Genomic DNA, 22,803 nt, shown 5'->3' on the forward strand with positions numbered 1-22,803 from the left:
CCTTCCAATGAATAAATTAATAAAATAATTTAAATGGAATTAATTAATTGTTATGACTAGTTATGAGTTTCTCATGTACCTGTACTTAGAAGAGGAATTCGTGTGAGTGTCCAATGTAGGACCGACGAAGAGGGAGCCTACACAATACAAAGTAATGCCTGGATTGGGTGGGGAAGAGTATTATAAGTTCTCCATCCCGAGTCGGTTTGGAGAGGGGTTTTAAGGGTGTTTATAAACTACAATATCCTTTTTATTGTGTAATTGGTTTTGTGGGAAGGAGGTGGATGCATACACTATGGTGTTTTTGTCATCAAAGACATTAGGACATCACTCAATTTCATGGCTACAATCTCATAAATGCACTAAAAATTAAGTTTAATCTATATGGTTGAACATTCAACGTTGGTGGACTCTATGTTTTTTAGTAAAACTCAAACTCATGTGATTTCTATATTTATCATATAGGGAAAAAAAATATCAAAGACGATGCTTTTCTTCACCCCCTAAAAAAAAAAGGTAACATGTGATAAAAACAAAATTAAGTTGATATTTTTTTCATTAAAAAACACTTTGTGCTTGATATTATAACTGTATGGAAAGAGATTAAACGAACCTATGTGGAACAATGGTTCAGGTACAAGACTTTCCTTAGAAGAGGCCTCGTATCCGAATTTTAGGTATGTTCATGTGCTGGGTGCATGAGTATAAAAAAATAAAAGAAAATGGTTGGCGCTTTGGGTAGTTGTTACCGGAACACCAATGACCTCCTCCCGCAACCTGCAAATTCAATGAATGTGTTGGTGACTGTAAATAATAAGAGTGAGTTCCACAGTTTTCAGCTCTTCAATCTGGCTTATTATTCCCCATTCACCTTCTTTCTTACAACCTCATTAATAATTGAAACAATCAGTTCTTGCATCAATTGGATGACTACTGTGACCTTGCATTCCATAATGAAACTGTATGTGCAACATGCTGCTGCTGCTGCTGCATGGTCCCAAATCGGACCTTGTGAAGCTCTACTATAATAAGTGGGACAGCATAGGACCACAAGGCCATGTTTGGCTCCTTCAGTCATGAGACAGACCACTCAACTTTACTCAGCAGTCCTCATTGCTTGTCCAAAGATTAGATTCGGATTTACATACATATATATGTGAGAGAGATACATTCTTTGTCTTTGTGTTGTGATTTAAAAGTAAACACTTTTAACTCTGGCAAATTAAATCGATCGCTCAACCAAACATGGCCTTGAAATCACTATCACTCACTCTATTTGATTATGAAAAGAAAGAATTCTTGGAAGCTAAAAAGCACTTATTCTTCCCCCTTTTGCCAGGTTCCATTGCGCCTGCCACACATAAAAGAGATGAAAAGGTTGTAAATTGGAATTTGTGACCAATTATCAATGGGGGAAAATCTGAGAACTAAAGTGACTGCTACAAAGAATTATTTATAAGATTGTGACACGTATTCGCGTTATTATTCAAATATTTACGACATCCTCGTGAACTTCTTACTTTTAAAATGAATATTTTATTTTAGACAAGATTCTTTCAAAATATACGCGAAAAATTAATTCCGAAAAAAAAAAAAAAAGAGAGAGAGATATAGAGAATGAAAATATAGGATATATTATACAAGTTAAGTAAGGGGCATGGGCATGGCATTCCCTACCACTAGAAGAGATGTGAAGCATCACATGAGACGACTCCAAAAGCTACACATAAACAGAACAAATTTTGAATTGCAAGAAGTAGAGATTGGACAACCCCACATTAATGTTTCTAACCAATTAATACTCCAATTTGTATTGCTCCCAGCATGTGTTGTTGTATCTACAACTTGACTCAATTCAATCGCCGCCGCCCCATCACATTCACTGCTTTCTCTTTTTGAAACCACTCATCATATTTATCACCAAACGGAAATAGTATCTATCTTTTAATTACAAAATAAGATTATATATTACATGTGAAGATATCATCATATGAACAAAACCCGTTTGAATTTCATCTTCTATTCTATTTAATAGTTTATCCATGTGAGTGATGATGAGTGTAAAAGAAACTTGAAAATGAGTTTTAGTGTTGATTAGTTGTGGGATGGGCGAGGGACTGAACTTGGTTGAATAAGAGCAATCACATATGCTAGCCGACCAAAAAAGGGTACACTTAACTTAGCCCGTTTTCTCTTTTGCAAACAAAACTTAAAATTGTTTGTTGTTACAATAATAAAGAAAGGAAAAGGAGGTATATATAGTTGGTAGATGATCCAAAAACTGAAGGAAAGAATGTTGTTATGGACATGGAGAATCGGGCTTGAGGATTGCAGTGCAGGCAGGGGATCATTATTAATTAATCAAAACTCTAATTATTTTGAAGTCATGCACCCACCAGAATTAAAGTCTGGTATATATAGTTTGATGTGGTACATATATAGTAAATGATGAATGATGGGATATTTAGAGGTGATGTAAATATGTGCATTATTGGTGGGGTGGGGGTACGTAACAATTAATTATCAACACAAGAAGAGGCAAATTCGTATTGATAATATGAGCAAGTGTGTGTGTCTAAGTGTAGTTAAGAAGCATTAAGTAGTGTTTGGTTAAGTTAGGAAATTAAGGTGGATCATTAATTAATTAATCAATGAGATTGAACATAATTAGACCCCACCGAAATATTCAATTCTCTCATCATCACTCACATGTCCTTTTATATATATATATATATATATATATATATATATTGAATGAATTAAAGGACCACATGAATTAATTCATTTAAACACAAATTTTGATGGAGATAGAGATGCAGAGAAGCATGAATTCAGAAGAAAAGCTACACTCCACTCCTCAACTCATATCTAATAATATTATCGACTCCTAAAATTCAATTAATTATCCATCATCTCAAAATTGACTACACACACACACACACACATATATATATATATATAATAAATAAATAAATACATAAATCTCCCAAAGTGTTGGATGTCTTATGAGTAGGTCCCACTTCACATTTTAATTATCTGATACCACCAGACCACTATTTCTTTCTTTTGATCTAATAATAATAATAATAATAATAATACATAAATATGTATGGAGTAGAATGATTGGGCGTGGAAAGTAGTTGTAGTTGAGAAGAAAAGGGGTGGAGGAGGAAGGTTATCCGTCTCCCGGTTTACCAGAAAATACCACCACCCTCACCCCTAATCATCTCTAACTGTTCCTTTCCTTTTCCATTCAACTTCACTTTCAGTTTCGTTTCCAACCCCCCCACCCCCACCCCCACCCCCACCCCCACCCCCACCCCCACCCCCACCCCCACCCCCACCTTTTATTTATCCATTTGATATAATATTATTATTTGTGGGGCAATCCCAAATACTGACAATTTTCATACTGATTCTGATTTTTGGTTAAGGAAATTTTGACAATATTAATATCAATCAACAATACTTTACTGGGACACATCCATCCATCCATCCATCCTAATTAATTAACAAGGGATAGAATTTGAACTCAAATTGATATCATGAGCGCCAGACAGAGACCAACATTTAACAATTGCAGGTGCAGTCGGCAAAAGTTTTTTCCCTCAACCCCCCAATCTTTATTTATTTAGATTTTAGATCCGGATAAATATTAATATGGGTCCACCAAACAAACTATTAAAAACCCTTGAAAATTAATAATATTATATAACAATATAAAAATTAATTTCACTGTCTTTATATTTATATTGAATCATCACAAATGATATCATACTTGATTCTAGACACATGTGACACATCTTACATTGATGAATCTCCATACTATACATTATATTGATGTGATTAATTTAAATGAATAACTAGTATAAATATTCCAACGATATTCTATTTTGTCCGGTATAATTTTGCACTCAACCTACCATACCTGTTGGAAACAATAATGTTGATGATTTGAATATTGGAAGATCATTACAAAGATATTTGGCATATATATCTCCTATGTCCAAGAAAGAAGGTCATTTTTGAATTCGGATCAAATATAGTATTGGGTAAAGATGTGGATATGGGTCCTCCCACCACATATACGGGTCTAACTTTCTTTCTTACATTATGTACAACTTTGTTCCACTGTTCAACATTGATTACCAGACGTTGTCTGCAGGAAAATTATATATACTTTTTGCACATCTGTCACAAGTGTAGTTTCTGATAAAAAAAAAGTTAGAATTAGCCCAAAAAACTAATTAAGTTGAATTGATGGAAATCATTACAAAGGAGAGGAACAAACACATACAAGGGCCATGGACATCACCACACCAACCACAGTAATGGATCACTAACAGAAAGAGAGACAGAGAGATTCGATACATTGCTAGAATCCACTTTTCAAACACACACACACACACACACACATATATATATGGTTCTCATTGCATGCCCAGCAATAAATAACTTGTACCAACAACCTCAACACCACCCTTTTAGCCCTCTTCCCTACTCTACTAGATTAAAGAATGAGTCCGATGATGATGCAACATAAAAACACTGGTTACCGCTCGAATAATTGACTGATCTTCAACTCACGGTCTCATTAGAACAGAATCCAAGTGAATGGCATCTCATGAGCAGAGTCGAAGGAGCGCAGGGCCCGAAGCCAAGAACAATACCATGATCAAAGGCAACTAATATAGGTCCACGTGGCATCGAAAACGCGGACCGTCCAGCGAATCCTCTTACCATGGCTGCGGGTCCATTTATATGAAAAACTAAAACACACCATTATAATCATCAGTTTGTCAATCAAATCTTGTCCTTTAAAAGCCCCCAATACACTATAATCAGTATCCCACACATTTATTGGTGATGGAGCATCCACCATTGCCACCAACATCAACACCTGGACCATCCCACAACTTTCCTTACCCTCTCTATCTATCTATCTATCCCTCCCACCCTTCTTTCTCTCGAATTCATACTTCAGCCTTCAGAACTTCTGTTGTCTGCCACTTGCAACTTTTTCTCATACGTTTTACCTGCCTGCCTTCATCCGTCAAAAACTTGTATATATTTTCCCTTTTTTCACCTCTTCATCTCTTTTCGCCTTAATGACATATTAGCTGCATAATCTTTCCAAATATGTTCACGGTTTTTTTTGAAAAGGCAACTTCCTTTTAAGGGAAAAGAGAGCATTTACCCCGTGTCATCTCTCAATGCCCATGCACTCATCTCTTCTATATATATATGAACTTGTGGTTTTCTACGCTTACTACACACAGAAGAACTAAGCTAGAATAGACTCTACCTTTGCCAAGAGGGCTTCCATCTCAAGAACCCAAATGCCGTTTTCGTGTTCCAACAACTTCCTACGACGCTTCTGCGTAGAGGAGTTTCGCATGAGCACGGCAACAGAAAGTGGCTTCTTCTCCAGCGATCTTATTCCGTCCCTTGGAGCTCGAATCAATCGAGCAACAAAGCTCCGGAAATACATAATTTCCCCATTCGACCCTCGCTATAGGTGATCACCCCCTTTCACCCAGCTCTCTGTATCTGATGTTACACATGTAGAAGAAGCCACTGATTCTCATTTTCTATCCATATTATTTGGTTTCAGGGCTTGGGAGATGTTTCTGATTCTCCTGGTCATCTATTCAGCCTGGATCTCTCCTTTTGAGTTTGCATTTCTGCCTTACAAGCAAGATGCTTTGTTCATCATTGACAACATTGTCAACTGCTTCTTTGCTGTTGATATTGTTCTGACCTTCTTTGTAGCATACCTTGACAGCCAGTCATATCTTCTGATCGACGACCCCAGAAAAATTGCTATAAGGTAACATGCATTTTTCACATCCCTAGATGGACCTGATCATACTATAACACAACCTTGAAGTAAGTTTTTTTGTTTACTAACAGGTATCTATCAACCTGGTTCCTTTTTGATGTGTGCTCAACAGTACCATTTCAAGCTCTCTGCATCCTCTTCACAGATCACAACGGTGAACTGGGTTTTAAATTGCTAAGCATGCTACGACTATGGCGGCTCAGACGAGTCAGCGCCCTGTTTGCGAGGTAATTAAAACCAATCTGAGTTAGCCTTTTCATTTCAGTTCTGAATGCTTCTTCAGAGATGAAACGTAACCTGTTCTCACCGATTCTGGCTTCTTTCCTCCTCAGGCTTGAAAAGGATATCCGGTTTAACTATTTCTGGACTCGCTGCACAAAACTCGTATCCGTAAGTTCAATTATTGAATTCTCAAATTATTCTTCTATAGTGAGTTGGCACAATTAATTAGGTCGCACATTGCTGCTATATTTGGTTGTGGGATTCAGGTGACTCTGTTCGCTGTGCATTGTGCCGGGTGCTTCAACTATATGATTGCCGACAGATATCCTGATCCAGAAAGAACCTGGATTGGTGCTGTCTATCCTAATTTCAAACAGCTGAGCCTGTGGGACAGATATGTGACTGCAATTTATTGGTCTATTGTAACTCTAACTACCACTGGTTATGGGGACTTGCACGCCGAAAACCCAAGAGAGATGCTCTTTGGTATTTTTTACATGCTATTCAACCTGGGATTGACATCTTATCTCATAGGAAACATGACCAACCTTGTAGTCCATTGGACCAGCCGCACCAGAAACTTTGTATGCTCTCTCTCTCTCTCTCTCTCATTCACAACACACGCATAATCATACGCACTCCAAATGCGTCTGGTTTTCAATATTGAGAATTTTGGTTTTGGGTGGTGTAGAGAGATACTGTTCGTTCTGCATCAGAGTTCGTGAAAAGGAACCAGTTGCCCCCAAGAATCCAAGACCAACTTCTGTCTCATATATGTCTCAAATTCAAGACAGAAGGATTAAAACAGCAAGAAACCCTCAACGGCCTGCCCAAAGCCATTCGTTGCACCATTGCACATTATCTCTTCTACCCTGTTGTTCAGAATGTCAATCTCTTCCATGGGGTTTCTCAGGACTTCCTTTTCCAACTGGTAAACATTTCCTACTCTCTAGCACCCGCATGCTTATCAAATTTCATTTTTCTTTAAAAGGATGAGGTAAGATTTCCATTTGTTCCTGTATTTGACTCAAAGGTACCAGAACTGGAAGCTGAGTACTACCCTCCCAGAGAAGACGTGATTCTACAGAATGAGGCTCCAACTGACGCATATATACTAGTCTCAGGAGCAGTGGTAAGACTACGCTGGCTCTCAATCTCATACGAGATGTCAAGAAATCCCTTATCGATCTTTGCTTCTCACGTTCACATTCTGAATGTTTTTGCTGGCAGGATTTTGTTGCGAAGATCAGTGGGCGTGATCAAGTAAGATTTTCTGCATCAGCCTGCATTCATACATTTCCAATGAATAGAAAAACCAAGGACTGTAAGCATATGAACATCATTTTTGTTCATGCGTACAGATAGTGGGAAAGGCTTCTGCAGGAGAGATTTTTGGGGAAATTGGGGTTTTATGTGGTGGGCCTCAACCATTTGGTGTTCGTACCACTGAAATTTCTCAAATACTACGGCTGAACAAGACCACGTTTCTCAACATTCTTCACGGAAACCCAGAAGATGAGCGCTGTGTTATGAACAACCTTTTCCTGGTAAATTTAGGAACCAGCATTCTTTATTGCTCAGTTTTTTTGCTGCACTAAAGCTTAAACTGAATAACCATTCTATGGTTTCAAGAAACTGAAAGCATACAGAGGTTTCGACATTGAGGGCCAACAGGATCCAAGTCTTATCCTGAAAAATTGGTTCGATGGAGAACCTAAAGGAGACTGCAGTACAGTTACTGGAGATCAAGGGGCAAATCCACAGAAACAGGAAGCAAGTGCACATACGACCAATTCACGATTTACGACGACAAAGCAATCAAGAAGTCGTGATACCAAAGAAAGTGAAATTGATGAGAATTCATCTGCTGAGGATGGCCAAACAGCTCTTCACGTTGCTGTTCAACAGGGGCATCTTGAAATGGTCAAACTTTTGCTGGAAAGAGGAGCAAATGTGAACAAACCAGACGAGAGAGGTTGGACGCCAAAAGCATTAGCAGAAAAACATCCAAACAAAGGCATATATGATCTCATACTTAACTATGATAACGAAAAGAAACTAGATGGGCCCACCAATTACGCGACAAATCATCACAGGGAACATAATTATGTCAGCGCATGCAGTTCTGCTTATCCAACTGGCGTAGAACATATAAAGTCAGCGAAGAAGAGAGTCACCATTCACATGAAGTCTCACCAGAATAAACATTCAGGAAAGCAGCTCGCCAGGCTAATAATTTTACCTGATTCCTTAGAAGAGCTGCTCAAAATAGCAGGTAAGAACATTTGAACTCTAAACAGAGTTTTAAGTTGCCTTGACTTGAAGTGCATGAAGTGATTAATATTAACCATAACTGGATGAAGGAAGATCCAAAGAAATAAAGAAAGAAAATGGTCTAACCTCAAAACAGGATTTAAACTTTACAGTCCCCGCTGGTATCTGATCATCACCTTATTGTGAAACTGCAGGTCAAAAATTTGGGGATGACAGTCTTACAAGTGTAGTAAATGCAGACAATGCAGAAATAGACGACTTAAGTGTAATACGAGATGGTGATCATCTCTTTCTGTTGTCAAGCCAATGCGAAGGTGGAGTATGAAGTAACCTAACAAATGTCAAAGACTGTAACAACATGTGCAGGACCAAGCAATTCCCTACAATAGCATACTGATATTCTAACAGCCACACCAGGCATGAAATTTCATGTGTTCTTTCAAGGTAACAAAAAATAATAGGAAATTTGTTTCATACATGGCTGTCATGTGTAAATTTTGCACCTAATTGTATTGTTCGGCAGTCAACTCTAGTAAAAAAAAAGAAAAAAGGAAAAAAAAAAAAAAAGATTTAGCAGGATTTTGAGCGTTCTGTTGTCTCTAACTCTCACTATGTAAAGTTCCTGCTATTAATTTCCAGTACATCAAAAAGTATACATAGCAACTCTATTTGAAGAATAGCTCTATAGTGCAGAAGATCAGCCAGCTTTGAACTTCTCAATCATTACACACATAACCAGCTTCCAGGATGATTTCTTCCAATGCTGCATGAGCCAGCCGCAATTGAATTTGGAATCCTGCCTTCTTTAGCTCAAACACGTTTATCTTAGTGGAAGTATCATTTTGTTCCAGCATTTCCTTGAATAGGAAGAGGATGGGCTTCTGTGTTAAATACATACTTATCCAATGGAATGGCATTTCTGTCCCCAAACAGTAAATATAGGTACTTCAATGTTTCACCCAAAAAGAAGGTCTCCATCTTGTCTCTTCTGTGTGGAGGAAGCACAGTAACATCATCCAGTGAAGTGTAGCCTCCAGAGTCAACCTTGGTATACTTCTCAAATGCTTCAAAGATCTCCCAACCCCACTCGCGATATCTGCACATGTAATCGCAATACTCAAAGTGATGGGCCAAAGGCAAAAGAAGGCAAATACATAGATTTAATGCACTGCCTTAAAAGAGAGAGAGTGTCCCAAGCTTTCAGGCACAAAACCTAACTCAATAATTAACTAGAACCTACTTGGGATCTTCTGTGATGCGGAACAAAACAAACAGTGATTCAACAGTTTCGGGTCGCAAGAGATTGTGACGGTCAGCAGGTTTTATAATTATGTCATCCACATATTTCGATTTCTTGTTTCCACCACCAGGGCCACGTTCACTTTGTCCCTGCTTAAGGTAAAATTGATCATTAATTGCATGAGAATATCGTAATGGATGAATAAATAAAAACAAGACTTAAAAGCGTTAGATAGTATAATGGCAGGAAGCTGGAGAAAGGTTGTGTTGCTTTACATCAGCAAGTTGGGAACCACAATCTCCATCCTCAAGGTATAAGGATAAACAATGTATAAGAAAGAAAATGGAAACAAAGCAGTGATAATATTGACAACTAGCGGACCTCCACGTTGAAGTATGCTATTTCTGGAGCAAGACCAGTAGAAGTTACTGAATAGATCTCAAAACATGTCTTAGCTAGATCTTCAGCAAGCTTCAAATTTTGTAGATCTTCAAAATTTAGCAAGTTTTCTCTCATAGCCTTTTCCTTCACAATGCCCTTTGTAGCACCAAGAGCAAGAGTGCCAGGGAGGAAGCACACCTATGTATGAAGTTGCACAGATGACAATCATAAGAAACAAAATAGTAAACCAGGAGATCCATGGAAAGATAATGGGAGGGCGCAAGGGATAATCATGTTATTTCTACATAAACACCAGCAAACCAGGGGATCCATGGAAAGATATGCTTTGGCCCCAGTATTGAACAGGATAAACATAAGTTCTATGAATGGAATTAGCACCATTTCAAACAATAACATCTCGAAATAGTATCAAACCCAATCTATCTGTCAAATAACTATTTCACAAATTTATCTAAGACTTTAGATTTAACATAAGAACTCGGCAAGCAGAGAATAAATTACTCAGAAGAATGTAAGCTCATTAACAGGAAAAGAATAAGGTGATGCATACAAACATAATAATCGTCATGCCACGGTAACATAACCCAAAACAAAGATGGGAACATACCAGATGATCCATTTTAGGGGTGAAGGCGCCTTCAGGCCCATAAGGCAATTCTCCCACAAAAACCAATCCATTGGGCACAGATTTCCGAACGAGAAGTTCTTTGACACCTTTCATTGATTCTTCAAACATATCGTGCAAATAAGTCAAATTACTTCCTCTGTTCTGAAGCCAGACTTTTATGAGATACTCATAGTAACTGTCACCACGAGATCCAAGTCGAATATTGTCTCCACTAAACTCACCGGTATGCGGGCTGCCACCATGACAAGTAGAAACCAGTGAAAATAGATAGACAAACTAACTTGTAGAAAGACCTTCTGCTTGCTAATTATTTTTATTCTGTAAAATGTATTTCGCATACTTCTTTCAATTGATGAAAAATAGAAAAGGGACAAGGCTTTACTCAAGCCGTTTTCTGTTTTTGTACTTTTTTTCCCACTTTTCTAGCAGAAATGAACACATGCCAGATTATTCTACTCAAGTTGGAGAAAATATGTCCTTATCCAAAGTTGAAGCTTCAGTGTTTCTGAATGCACCAAGCATAATAAAAAAATCAATACACCCACCTTCGGTGATGTTCTCACTGGAAGTTTCTACCATAATGTTATTTGTTCCCCTTAAAGTTCCCTAAATTTGTTTCTTGTAACATCCGATAACTTTGTGAAACCAAGATAAAACTGTCACTGACAACCAGGTGATGGCCATTGTACAGGGATTACAAAGAGGGCAAACATTAAACCAAATCACAAGACTGTCAAGGTGTTCAGAAAGAAGCAGGAAGCAAGATATTTAAAATTGGTTCATGGGAAGAGATATTACGATGCAAATGGAAAACATCTCAGCCTTACTTTATGTATATAGGAACTAGTCCCTTGACCTTTGGCAGAGTCTTCAAGTGTTCTAAAACCTTCATAGACTCCAAACCATACTTTGGATCACCAGTCAAAGAACTGAGATAATTGAACTCAAGTTGGAGGGTAGAAACTTCAGCCGTACTACTCAATCCATCAGGAGCAGGATGTGCAGAACGATCACGCAGAACAACATCACTAAAGGGAATAGCAGACGGGCTTGATGTAAAAGCAATTAGCAGACGATCAGCCAAATTTCTAGCATTGTTAAGATAAACAGCTGGCTTAGGTCCTCCTGTCGAAGCATTACCACCCTGTTCTCCCCCACTTAAATGATAAGCACTCAAAAGACCACCCAAAACACGTATGGTAGTTTCAAATAAATTTACTTGCCCTTTCCCATCAATCCTCTCAGGAAGATGTTTCTCAATCCAAGAGCCTGCTTCATGGACAACTTCATCAACCCCCATTATCATGGCCGTGTCAAGAGCATCCACAATGGTGGCTCCTAGACCTCCTAAGCCGTCAACTCCTCTATGGCTCAATGGCATAAGTTCATCATATCCCATTGCATAGTTCCGATAGCCAGACCATGCATGAATAAATGCCTCTTTGACCCTTTGTTGCCGAACCTTCCAATCAGGGCCAGATTCTATCTTGTCAGAGTTATGAATCGATTTATTTCTAGTAACTATTTCATCAGGCGATAACCGTGGAGGTAGCCTTGGAGGCTTTCTCCAAAATCTTCTAAATCTACCTCTTCCATCTGTGAATAAATTCTTTCCTTCCTCGGTGCCAACATTTTTGGCATTGCCATCTGATGATGGAACATGGCTTGTATGTGTCAGCATGAGATACGCTACACCAAAAATCATTAATAACACAAGAAACCTTCCTGTACTGCATTTTATACATTCGCGTTTTATGTTACTGTTTAGAATATTTTGAGTGATCACCTGTGGAAGAAACCATGATGAATTAAGTTTAGCTGAACACAAGCTAGCACCAAGAAAAGCTTGGAAATAAAAGGAAATACACCCCCACCCCGCCCCCTGCAGGCACAAACAACAGAGAGGAGCATAAAGAGAATATCATGATACTCCAGGGAACCTTTCTTAGAAGCTCCTTGAAATGCAATCTTATCTCTGCGTAATCATTTGTTCAAGAACACGTTGTGATTAATACTTTATATTAGATATATCTCTATCATAAGTATTCTGCAGAAGCATTTTAAGTTTTAAGAGGAAAATTTGACAGCATTTATCATTACAGAACAGCAAAATCACTTTAAATCTTTTTTACAATCTCGAACATCTGAATGAACGAATTGCACCCAGGCTAATCCATACATCTTCATTTGGTTTCACATACAAAAATCAAGAACTTATCACTCTCCAAATCTTGAAAGAAGATACTGAACGCAACTGATTAAATAATGACGAAAACACATTAAACAAAGAAGAGCAAGCTGTGAGATCTGACAAATACAACACGAACCTTGATTACAGATCGCTGGCGAAACTTTGCATTGTCGTAATGTACATCTTTCATTGAATAGGGCAGTGATTTCGACATACTCCGAATAGGTTAGAATACCCAAATTACATATATAAATATATATAATATTTACAGTATATATCAATCAGCGAAGGCCTAGGCCTCAACCGTGTAAATCTGCGGCGGTGTAAGTGGATTCAGATAGAGGGAATCTAGGTCGGGATCGCGAGAAATCGGTGACGCAAATTCTTCAAGTCTGATTGTTGGTGAGAAGGAGAAATCTGGTTGGGTTTGGGGGAAATTTTACAACTCAACTATATGTTGTACAACAGATAATACATACAACAACACAGTAAAAAAGAGTATTTGGATTTGGTTTTAAGCCCCTGCAGGAGGAGTCAACGGTCGGGATGGCGGCCACTGCTCCTTTATAATTCGATTTTATTTAAAATTAAGATATATAAAATAATACACTACGTTACAAAAAAAAAAACGGTTAATCGTACTCTCATCCCTTGAGTTTTAGTGTAATTATAGATAGTCCTCTAGTGGTTTAAAAAATTATACATAGCATCTATGAGTTTGGTTCTATCTAACAAATTAATTAATTCATTAGTCAAAATTCACTAAATTTGTCGGTATTAAAAAAAAAATTGAATGAAAATATATATGTACCCGATTGGCTTATTACTATAAATATAGATTTTTTTTTCAATTTTTTTGTTAATATTAGTAAATTCAGTGAATTTTGTCTAATGAAATGAATTATTTGTTAGATAAAAGCAAACCTCAGAGATATTAGATATAATTTTTCAAACCACAGGGGGCTACGTGTTATTATACCAAACCTCAAATTAAGCATGAACAAAAATTTAATGCTAATGTAACTTAATTATTTCGAACCACTCTATGCTACGATGATAATTATAATATACAGAACAAAATTGAATGAAAAAATTTAATTGTAAACATCACATATTTTGGTTGAGTTTTACAATTTGAGTGTAAATTTATTTCTTTCTTTGCTTTAAATTTAAAAAATATATATTAAAAAAGAAAAGATTATATTTTAATATTAAATATGGTTGAACTCCAGACTTGTGGGATGGGGTGGGGGAAAGCAATTCAATTCATACTACATTTAATTTAAGCTAATTATCGTATATAATCTGCATCTCATCTGGTATAAGTCACTATTAGGTAGGGTGGGGAAGTTGGGTACTCACTCATTAGGGTCAGGGCCAGGGTCCGGGTATATTTAATTTATCATTCTTTAAAAGATAAATAAGAAAAAAGGCCCATGATAGTGATTTAAATTATTTTTAATTATTTTATAATTATATATTTTTTTCTCACCCAACTACTCTATTTTCTCTCACATGTTCTCCATATTTATTTTTTCTGACAAGCTTTTATATTTTTAATAAATTCACAATTATAATTTTTTCTTACTTTGCCTCCACATTTCTTTTTTCCCATATACTTTTTCTCTTTTTCTCACTTCACTATGTTGTGAGTTTTTTTTATAATTTTTTTTCTCTTCATCCCACACAATAATTTTTTATATGCTCGCGAGAATAGCGTGCAACAACAACTGTTTTTTTATAATTAGAGCTAGTGTGTGGCACCCTTAAAAAAGTGTGTATAATTAAATAAAAATATAAAAAATAATTTTATTTTTGAAACTTTAATATAATTAAAGAAAATAAAAATATTAAGAGTAAAAGAATAAAGAAGTTAAAGTTAGTGGAGTTGAGAAGGAGTTGTGGCAGTTGATTAAGTAGTTGGATCCAAATGTTAAGATGATGGTGGAATTAATGAACTTAGGTAGGAGGGGGTGCATTTTTGTGGACAAATTAAGATGCATGTTAGAGGGTTAAACGGAGGGCTTAATTATTTGTTAAAAGCATGCAGCCCAGCTGGATTAAAAGGGGCGGATCCACTTAAGCCAAAAATCTTCGGGATGTTCCACGGAATGACGCTCACACTAGCACCACGGAAATTTAATTTGACATATTACTATTATAAAATTATTCTACAATGCATATATTAATTGTATCATATCATATGTATATATATATATATAATAAATGAAGAAAATTCAAGAACTCCTGTGATATTAGAAATATTGAAAAAACTCTATGAGAAAAATAAAATATCAATTACTCCCTGTAATATGAAAAAAAAATTCAAAAAACATCCTGAGGCCAGAGAGTGTAGTACACACGCGTTGATTGCAAGTGTGAGTCTGAAATTATTATTATTTTTCTTTATAATTTTGCCCTTACCTTTCCAGAATATATATAATATTATGTAATATATAATTTAATAAATCTTAAAATAATATATAAATACTTTATTAATAATAAAATTTACTTGTATGCAAATATAAAATTATATTAATATTTTTAATTAAATAATTAAATTAATTTTAAAAATCTGGCACTGGCAGTGCGAAGGAAGGCGGCCCCGGCCCTCCTCATACCTGGGCGATCGCCTATATTATTTTTATGAATTATTATAAAAATGTATATAATATAATTGTACTCAACGTGTCATTTAACTCATTTTTTAAAGTCACACAAGATTAAAAATCTCCAAAAATATTTAATTGACATGTCGTGTTATTTTTTAGTAAAAATCAAATTTCGAGCCATCAAATGACTAGATTTCATTGATTTTGAAACTTAATGTATAAAAATTAGGTATAATTATCAAATTAAAATTAATATTAGACATATTTATGGACAAATAAATAATTTTTTAAATATAAAAATTTAATTTTATATATTAAAGGTATGACCTTTAAAGATTTTATATTTATATAAAAGTTTTATATTATACTATATAAATATAAAATTTTCCTCATATATATGGAGGGGCGTTTTAATCATTGTCCTTAAAAAAAATGTTCAGGTTGTCTAGAGGTTATCACGTAGAAATGATTTTATATATTTAAATTTTTACACGAAACTTTTTGATTTCTTCTATATCACAGAGGTAAAAATGAATTTCGCTCCATAATAAATATATGAGTAGGTACGTATGTGCATTGCGTTAATTCCTCCTCTCATCAAGTATGCTTCAAACTTGTTGAATCCTAATCAATTTTCATCTTGGACTACACAACCAAACGAAAGAACCCACCTCCCTTCGCCGCCCAAGAAATCAAGAAAAATTAAACCCTATTCTTCAAATATATATAATAAACACAGCAGCATACAGCCATATATATATATAAATATACACTACACACACACACACTACACACAGCTATTATATATCAACTCTCTCAAAACATGGCAGCGGGGTGCTACACTAGCAAGATTGTTTCCATCTCTCTAGTCTTTGTACTCTCATTGATAATCTCTTTCGCCTCCCCCACTACTCCATTACTCACCCACACCAACAATTTCCAGCCCTGTAGTGCTCCGCTAGTTTCAGTACTACAGACAGACGATTCCGGCCGCCGAATCAAGAATTCCGCACCACATCCACAGCTTTTCTTGAATAGTCGGCGCAAGAACAAGAATGAGAAGCGCAATTACAATCATGATTTGTCCAGCACCAGCAAGAACAATAAACTCATCGTGCAGAGAAAGAGAATCAACAACTTGGACGCGAGGCGTTTCTCAGCCATGCTGCCCAAGGGTTACGTCCCGCCGTCGGGTTCATCGCCCTGTCACAATGTCTACCCTAATTCAGTCACCTTCTTTTGTGATCTTTCTGATCATCAAATACGTCAACCCTGAAGAAAGCTTTTCAATGAAAAAGCTAGCTACATATTATATATGAAGATGAATGATTTTGAAAGTCGGGTTTGATCTGCAGGTCATCTGCGTGATTGTTGAGAAAATTAACCAGGTAAAAGAATTACGGGCTAGACTTAGAAACGTGCATGAATAAAGAGCGCGTCTTGTCCAGCTAGCCTGAATGATTTTTGATTACTACTGTATATCATCATATATATAAACTATGATCAAATCTCGATATATTGCTTTTCTTACAGTTTTGTTCCATATTAAAGTTCACTTACAGGGAAATTATTAATATGGTAATACTAATATAGTTCATGATCATCAGTTAATAAAATTACTTTCTGCAGATATATATATATATATATATATATGTACTTGTTTTATTATTTTTCCTGACCGTCATCATTAAATTTCCTTTTTATTTTTTTCTGTTGTTAATATATTAAATCATGTACGTAATTAAATTAATCCTGGTTCAAGAGTCGACGAAATCATTAAATAAGGGTAGTGTTAGAATGTTTGATTTAATAACATTATTTAACTTGTTGTGCAATCGAGGGCTCAACATTTCTTACAGGCGGGAATTGAGCAAGAAGCATATGGAGTTCCATCAATTGAGGGGCTTCATGCATATGACTTTCTTACCGTTTACTCCATGCATTTAATTATGAGCATTCGGCACTCCTTGCGATGCTTTCCACCCTTCTACCAATATATTTTATTCTATTAATTTTAAATATTTAAATTTACTCTTTAACTTATTTATCTACTTCAAAACAAAAAAAAAAAGTCAGAATAATAATTTTATAATTATATTTTTTTCTCTCTCAACCCATTGCCCTACTTATCTCTTTCACCTTGTTTCTCCAATTTTTTTTTTCTCAAAAATTTTTATAATTTATTTTTCTTTCTTAATTCACTCCACGTCTTTTACTTCTCAAATACTTCTTTCATCTTCAACCCCTTCCATCAAGATTATTTTTGTCCTTTGTCTCACGTTACAATTTTTTTTTATACGATCGTGGAAACCATATGCGACAACTATTAGTATCTATAAGAAGGGAGCTTTTTCTTAGTGACTTTCTCATCACAACCTCCCTTCCCCTCTTTTTAATAGTAATTATATAATTACATCAATATTTCAATTAAATGGTTTGATCACTACATCAATTTACCAAAAAATAATTTTAAATAAATTATAATATATTATATAAAGTGATACAAAATATGAAAATATATACCTACACCTTTCATTCAAATCTATGACCTCGAAATGTATTACAAACACTTGATCTTTAATCACCAGACTAAAACATTAGCGTGACTTCCTCATTCTTAGATCTAGTTACAGTGACTTAATTAATCGGAAATTAAAATTTAATTTAATTCTAATTAAACCCAAAGTCATAACATGAAAAGTGTTACATTTATTATTTGATTTGTTATTGTTTATTTAAAGGAATAATTACATAACAAGTGCAGTTACATTTGATATGTATTTAGTTTGATTTAATCATATTTCATTTGAATAAAAGTTTCTTTGATTAACAATAATTTCACAATCACATTCCAATCATAATTTGTTCCAAAATAATAATAAATACAAGGTGGAAGGTGCAGTTAGTAAATTATTTATGTATTAATATTATTTGACAAGCTTTTTTGAAAATCATTGAGTAGATTTAAATTATTGGGCTGAGAGAAGTAACAATATATTAGTAAACTAAATCTAATAAAGGAGTGGGAAGGTAGAACTCAAATATTAAAGTAAAAGGCTTTAGATATCACTACCTAATTAAGTGGTTGGAATTATGAAATATTGCTTGTCTACTCTTGCTCGGTTTTATGATTTATTGTTTTCATGGTAGCACTTTAGGCTGCCGTATGGAAATCGCACTATTGGTATTGACGTCTTTAAGGGTGACTGTCTCATTCCGATAATCGCGAATTCGATTCAACTCCGAAATTTCGACGGACAGATTTCAACTGGAGAGGAGCCACTATCTCAGAGATCACAAGAATGTCGCTGAGAGCAAAATTCAAACACCTTACCGGCGCTTATTCCTCCGCCATCCGCAACCTCTCCTACCAACTTAACCACCGTGCGTATCCGCCACCGAGACAGGACCCATTCTCTCTACTCAAAGAAGACCCTATCCAAGTCCTATCAGACCTCTGGGTGAAGTCATTCTCCGACACACACAAACCCTTTCAAAACCTTACCGGCTTTCTCTCAAAACTCGACCTCTGGGTACTCGCGTACCAGCGGGCCTGCGCTCATTCCACCGGTTCTTTCCCACCGAAAAATGCCATCCCCTCTCACGCCCTCTCCAACCTCCTCTCCCTCAGGAACGCTGTCGTTCGCAATCAGTTCCAGTGGAACTCCAAGGTTCATCAATTCATTCGCAGCCCAAATGATAAACCCATTGCCCAATTACTCTCAAAACGGAAGCTCCAGTCCATGCTGACTTCCAGTACTCCGCCGTTTCAAGACCGGGTTCTTCAGGAAGTTCTATTGATGATTCTCGAACCGATTTTTGAGGCACGGTTTTCTGCAAAGTCCCATGGTTTTCGGCCCGGTAGGAATCCTCACACTGTAATTAGAACGATCAGGAGTAACTTTGCCGGCTACTTATGGTTTATAAGAGGTGATTTGAGTGGGATTTTGGATAATATGGATTTCAATACAGTATTCAGTTGTGTTGAAAAATCTGTAAAAGACAAGAAAGTGTTGAACTTGGTTAAATTAGGTTTGAAAGGCGCAGAAAAAAGTCACCTGCGGCTGGAAGATAAGGATGAGAATGTGACTAAAAGGAAAAGAAAGAGGGGGCAGACGAAGAAGAGGATCCTCAGCGACAATGAGCCTAAGCCCGATCCATATTGGTTGAGGGCATTCTTTGATTTTGCTCCTGAGGAGGCCGCAAAGGTGCCTGATTATGGTTACTGTGGAATTCTGAGTCCTCTGCTGATGAATGTCTGTCTTAGTGAATTAGATTATATGATGGAAAGTAAGATACTGGAGTTTTTCAGGCCTTGTGACTCTGATTCAATATGGAAGTATTCGATAAATGATGGTTGTCATAACCCTTCTTGGCCAGAGTTTGTGCCCTCAAGTGGCAAGGAGAAGACACGTAAAATGGAATATATTAGGTTTGCAGGGCATTTTCTAGTTGGTATCAGGGGTCCCAGAGAGGATGCAGTGGCAATTAGGAAGGAAATAATTCAGTTTTGTGAGGAAAAATATGGCATTAGGTTGGACAATTCGAAGGTTGAGATTGAGCACATCACCAGGGGAATTCAGTTTTTGGATCATATTATATGCCGTAGAGTCATACGCCCGACTCTTCGTTACACTTCAAGTGGTGGTAAGATTGTGAGTGAGAAAGGTGTGGGGACTTTGCTTTCAGTTACAGCTAGCTTGCAACAGTGTATTCGCCAGTTCAGGCGGCTTGCACTTCTGAAGGGTGATAAAGATCCAGAGCCACTGCCTTGCACGCCTATGCTCTATTCGGGTCAAGCACATACCAATGCACAGATGAACAAGTTACTAGAAACCATGGCAGATTGGTACAGATATGCAGATAACAGGAAGAAGATCATTGGGTTCTGTGCATATGTGATCCGAAGCTCTCTGGCTAAATTATATGCTGCAAGATATAGGTTGAAATCTCGTGCTAAGGTGTATAAGATTGCATCACGTGATCTTAGCCGTCCACTGAGGGAAAGTAGTAACAATGCTGCACCTGAGTATTCTGACCTTTTGAGAATGGGACTTGTGGATGTCATTGAAGGCGTTCATTTTTCTCACATGTCCTTAATCCCGTCATGTGATTATACCCCTTTTCCAAGGAACTGGGTTCCTGATCATGAGAAATTTTTGAGGGAGTATATCAGATTACAAGATACCAAATTTTTTTGTGAGCTCATTAAGTCAGTTAAACAACAAGGTTTGTCTCTGCCGCAAGATGAGATATCAAAGATTGTGTGGGACTACAAAATCCTTGGATATTGGGGGGGCCGATTTAATAATGATAAGGAAACAGAAAATACCTCGTGATAGGTATCTTCAAACAGCCAAGTATTTTGTTTATTTTCAGAATACTGGTTAGCTTGGGGTCAGAACCTGGCAAGCAGAAGCACCCTGTAACTCTAATTCAGTTGAAGTGAGGTTCTTTAGTTTCTACTGGAACTTGTATAAATGTGGGTTGCTGTGGAAGATGCACGCCTTCTGCTTTGTCAATCTAGTGTACAGTGATCAAGACAAAGTTTGATAAAGCAAATGAGCATAGTTGAATCTATAATTCCAAGGCTACTTGGTGAATATAGATCATTCAAAATAAATTTTGTAGCTTAGTACAGACGTTTTTTTCCCTCCCCACATGGATACAAGTAGATAAAGGGGAATTAATTCTAACTCCCACATGAGGAGAAAAAGTAAAAGGTCCCGAAAGAAGCTTGGGATCAGGGCAGTTGTGTCACCAGTACCCTCAGGCTAACTAAGAACACAAAGAGCTAATGCTTGGTTTATCTTCAATTATTGTAGCCTTGTGTGTGATTGCTAGGAATAGTTGCGAAGAGTGATGCAATGCATGATCCATCTGGCATTGGATTGCTTTGTGGAAGAGGTAAATTATTTGGCTTTCTATTACAGTTTCCAGAGATGTGCACATGACAATCTGATTCAATTTTCCTTGACTATGCCTATGCTGTCTGATTCTTGTTCTTCGTTTCACTTAGCTACCATGTGGATTGACCGTGAATCGGTTGAAACCAAACTCCTGAATTTCACCCAGATGCTAAGACCTTTTGGCACTGAGAATTCCTCTGGGTACTTTTCTGTTTGCGGATTACTCTGCCAAGGTATATCTCAGCTCCGTCGCCGTGAGTTTCAATTATTTTGGCTGTTCCGATTTCATTATTTTTTGCCTTCTTTTCCTCCTCCATGTTGATCTTACAACGTTTTATGGAACAGTGTTCTCCAACGGGGCAACATCAAGGGGGACAGAGAGTAACTTTTCATTAGACAATCTGGGACATGTAGCCTACAGTTGCAGTGCTTGGTGAACAGATATTGTTAGTATTTGTTAGTAAGTAAAATCGCCTCTTCTTTTATTCAATTTCCTTGTACCTCCGTTAAGATAGGCTTGCTGAACCTCTTGCAACTTATGCTTAGTTTGAAAGTTAGAGGCTCTTCTTATCTCGTTGCTGAGTGTTCAATTTCACAATGCAGGGTAGCTGGATGCACCATTTTACTCTTTGGGAAAGATTGAAAATTGCTCCTGTTCGATATGCCGGTAAAGCATGTCTTTTCTTCCCATGCGGTATATATTTATGGCATTGATGTGAAAACTGGATCGTATTTACTTATTCATACTGCAAAATGTTGTGTTCATGGATGCCATACTTTTGACTGTAGAGAATAGAAAAACTGATCTTGAGATTATGACCTCAAGCAAATGGTTGGGAGCAAGGATCTTAGTACAATCAAGAAGAATACAGATGACGAACTCGGTACTTCATCTCAAGTTCTATAGCAATCTCATTTTCATAGCTCATACATGATTCAAAAGATTTTGATTATTTGGGTTGTGATGATATGAATTGGGTTTTTATGTTTTTTACAGTACAAAGATATATTGTGAAAGATGTTAAATTTTACTTGAACGAACTTTTGCCAAAATGTCCACACGCATGCATTATATTTGCGTTGTAAATTGTAATGAATATAAGGCCTTTGAAGAATTGGTTAGTCACATCACATGTTAATAAAATGATGGATTAGTTTTAAGTTAATCCTAATGAAGTCCGAATTTCACAATAAGATGGGAGAATTGGTTTCGGATGCAGAGACAAGTGTTATAGTGAAGTAGTTGCTGAACCTGAGCGGTGGGTAAATGTGCCGGAGATAGAAGTGGGTGTTTAATGTTATTGTGGTCCAAAATCAAAATCAAAATCAAATGTAGGTGAGGCGATCCACCTTCCAGCGGTGGTTAGGTCGTGAATGCACACACTATGCACTTTGACAAACGTAGACGACGAAGTCATTTTCTAAAATTGGGTGTCTGTCATTATCCAAATTTATGAGATGCATTTATATTATAAATGTTTGA

The 22,803-nt window shown here is 36.6% G+C and overlaps 3 protein-coding genes across 3 annotated transcripts; 2 read left to right on the top strand and 1 right to left on the bottom strand.

The window, feature by feature from the left end:
- LOC105175707 (potassium channel KAT3) lies at nt 4,253-8,917 on the top strand. Its single transcript, XM_011098251.2, has 11 exons — nt 4,253-5,518; nt 5,615-5,830; nt 5,914-6,069; nt 6,175-6,232; nt 6,331-6,648; nt 6,756-6,995; nt 7,098-7,196; nt 7,295-7,327; nt 7,426-7,611; nt 7,697-8,339; nt 8,533-8,917. Exons 1-11 carry the CDS (start codon nt 5,340-5,342, stop codon nt 8,661-8,663), a joined length of 2,259 nt encoding a protein of 752 aa, XP_011096553.1. The 5' UTR covers nt 4,253-5,339; the 3' UTR covers nt 8,664-8,917.
- On the bottom strand, nt 8,902-13,315 carry LOC105175706 (mannosyl-oligosaccharide 1,2-alpha-mannosidase MNS3). The gene is made up of 6 exons (XM_011098250.2): nt 12,936-13,315; nt 11,436-12,394; nt 10,588-10,840; nt 9,960-10,157; nt 9,579-9,727; nt 8,902-9,434 (listed from the first exon to the last, which is right to left on the bottom strand). Exons 1-6 carry the CDS (start codon nt 13,011-13,013, stop codon nt 9,176-9,178), a joined length of 1,896 nt encoding a protein of 631 aa, XP_011096552.1. The 5' UTR covers nt 13,014-13,315; the 3' UTR covers nt 8,902-9,175.
- LOC105175708 (group II intron-encoded protein LtrA) lies at nt 18,504-22,014 on the top strand. Its single transcript, XM_011098252.2, has 4 exons — nt 18,504-21,318; nt 21,431-21,553; nt 21,666-21,780; nt 21,924-22,014. Exon 1 carries the CDS (start codon nt 18,714-18,716, stop codon nt 20,748-20,750), a length of 2,037 nt encoding a protein of 678 aa, XP_011096554.1. The 5' UTR covers nt 18,504-18,713; the 3' UTR covers nt 20,751-21,318; nt 21,431-21,553; nt 21,666-21,780; nt 21,924-22,014.

The sequence above is a fragment of the Sesamum indicum genome, linkage group LG12 (genome assembly GCF_000512975.1).
Source record: "Sesamum indicum cultivar Zhongzhi No. 13 linkage group LG12, S_indicum_v1.0, whole genome shotgun sequence".
Classification (NCBI taxonomy): Eukaryota; Viridiplantae; Streptophyta; class Magnoliopsida; order Lamiales; family Pedaliaceae; genus Sesamum; species Sesamum indicum.

Bases quoted from the DNA above. Each gene is read 5' to 3' on its own strand.
- LOC105175706 (XM_011098250.2), bottom strand. From the start codon at position 13,013: ATGTCGAAATCACTGCCCTATTCAATGAAAGATGTACATTACGACAAT. The intron at 9,728-9,959 runs GTCCGCTAGTTG...TACCTTAAGCAG, and splicing joins TAGCATACTTCAACGTGGAG to GGACAAAGTGAACGTGGCCC. The intron at 9,435-9,578 runs GTAGGTTCTAGT...TTACATGTGCAG, and splicing joins CGCATCACAGAAGATCCCAA to ATATCGCGAGTGGGGTTGGG.
- LOC105175707 (XM_011098251.2), top strand. From the start codon at position 5,340: ATGCCGTTTTCGTGTTCCAACAACTTCCTACGACGCTTCTGCGTAGAG. The intron at 7,612-7,696 runs GTAAATTTAGGA...TATGGTTTCAAG, and splicing joins TTATGAACAACCTTTTCCTG to AAACTGAAAGCATACAGAGG. The intron at 8,340-8,532 runs GTAAGAACATTT...GTGAAACTGCAG, and splicing joins AGAGCTGCTCAAAATAGCAG to GTCAAAAATTTGGGGATGAC.
- LOC105175708 (XM_011098252.2), top strand. From the start codon at position 18,714: ATGTCGCTGAGAGCAAAATTCAAACACCTTACCGGCGCTTATTCCTCC.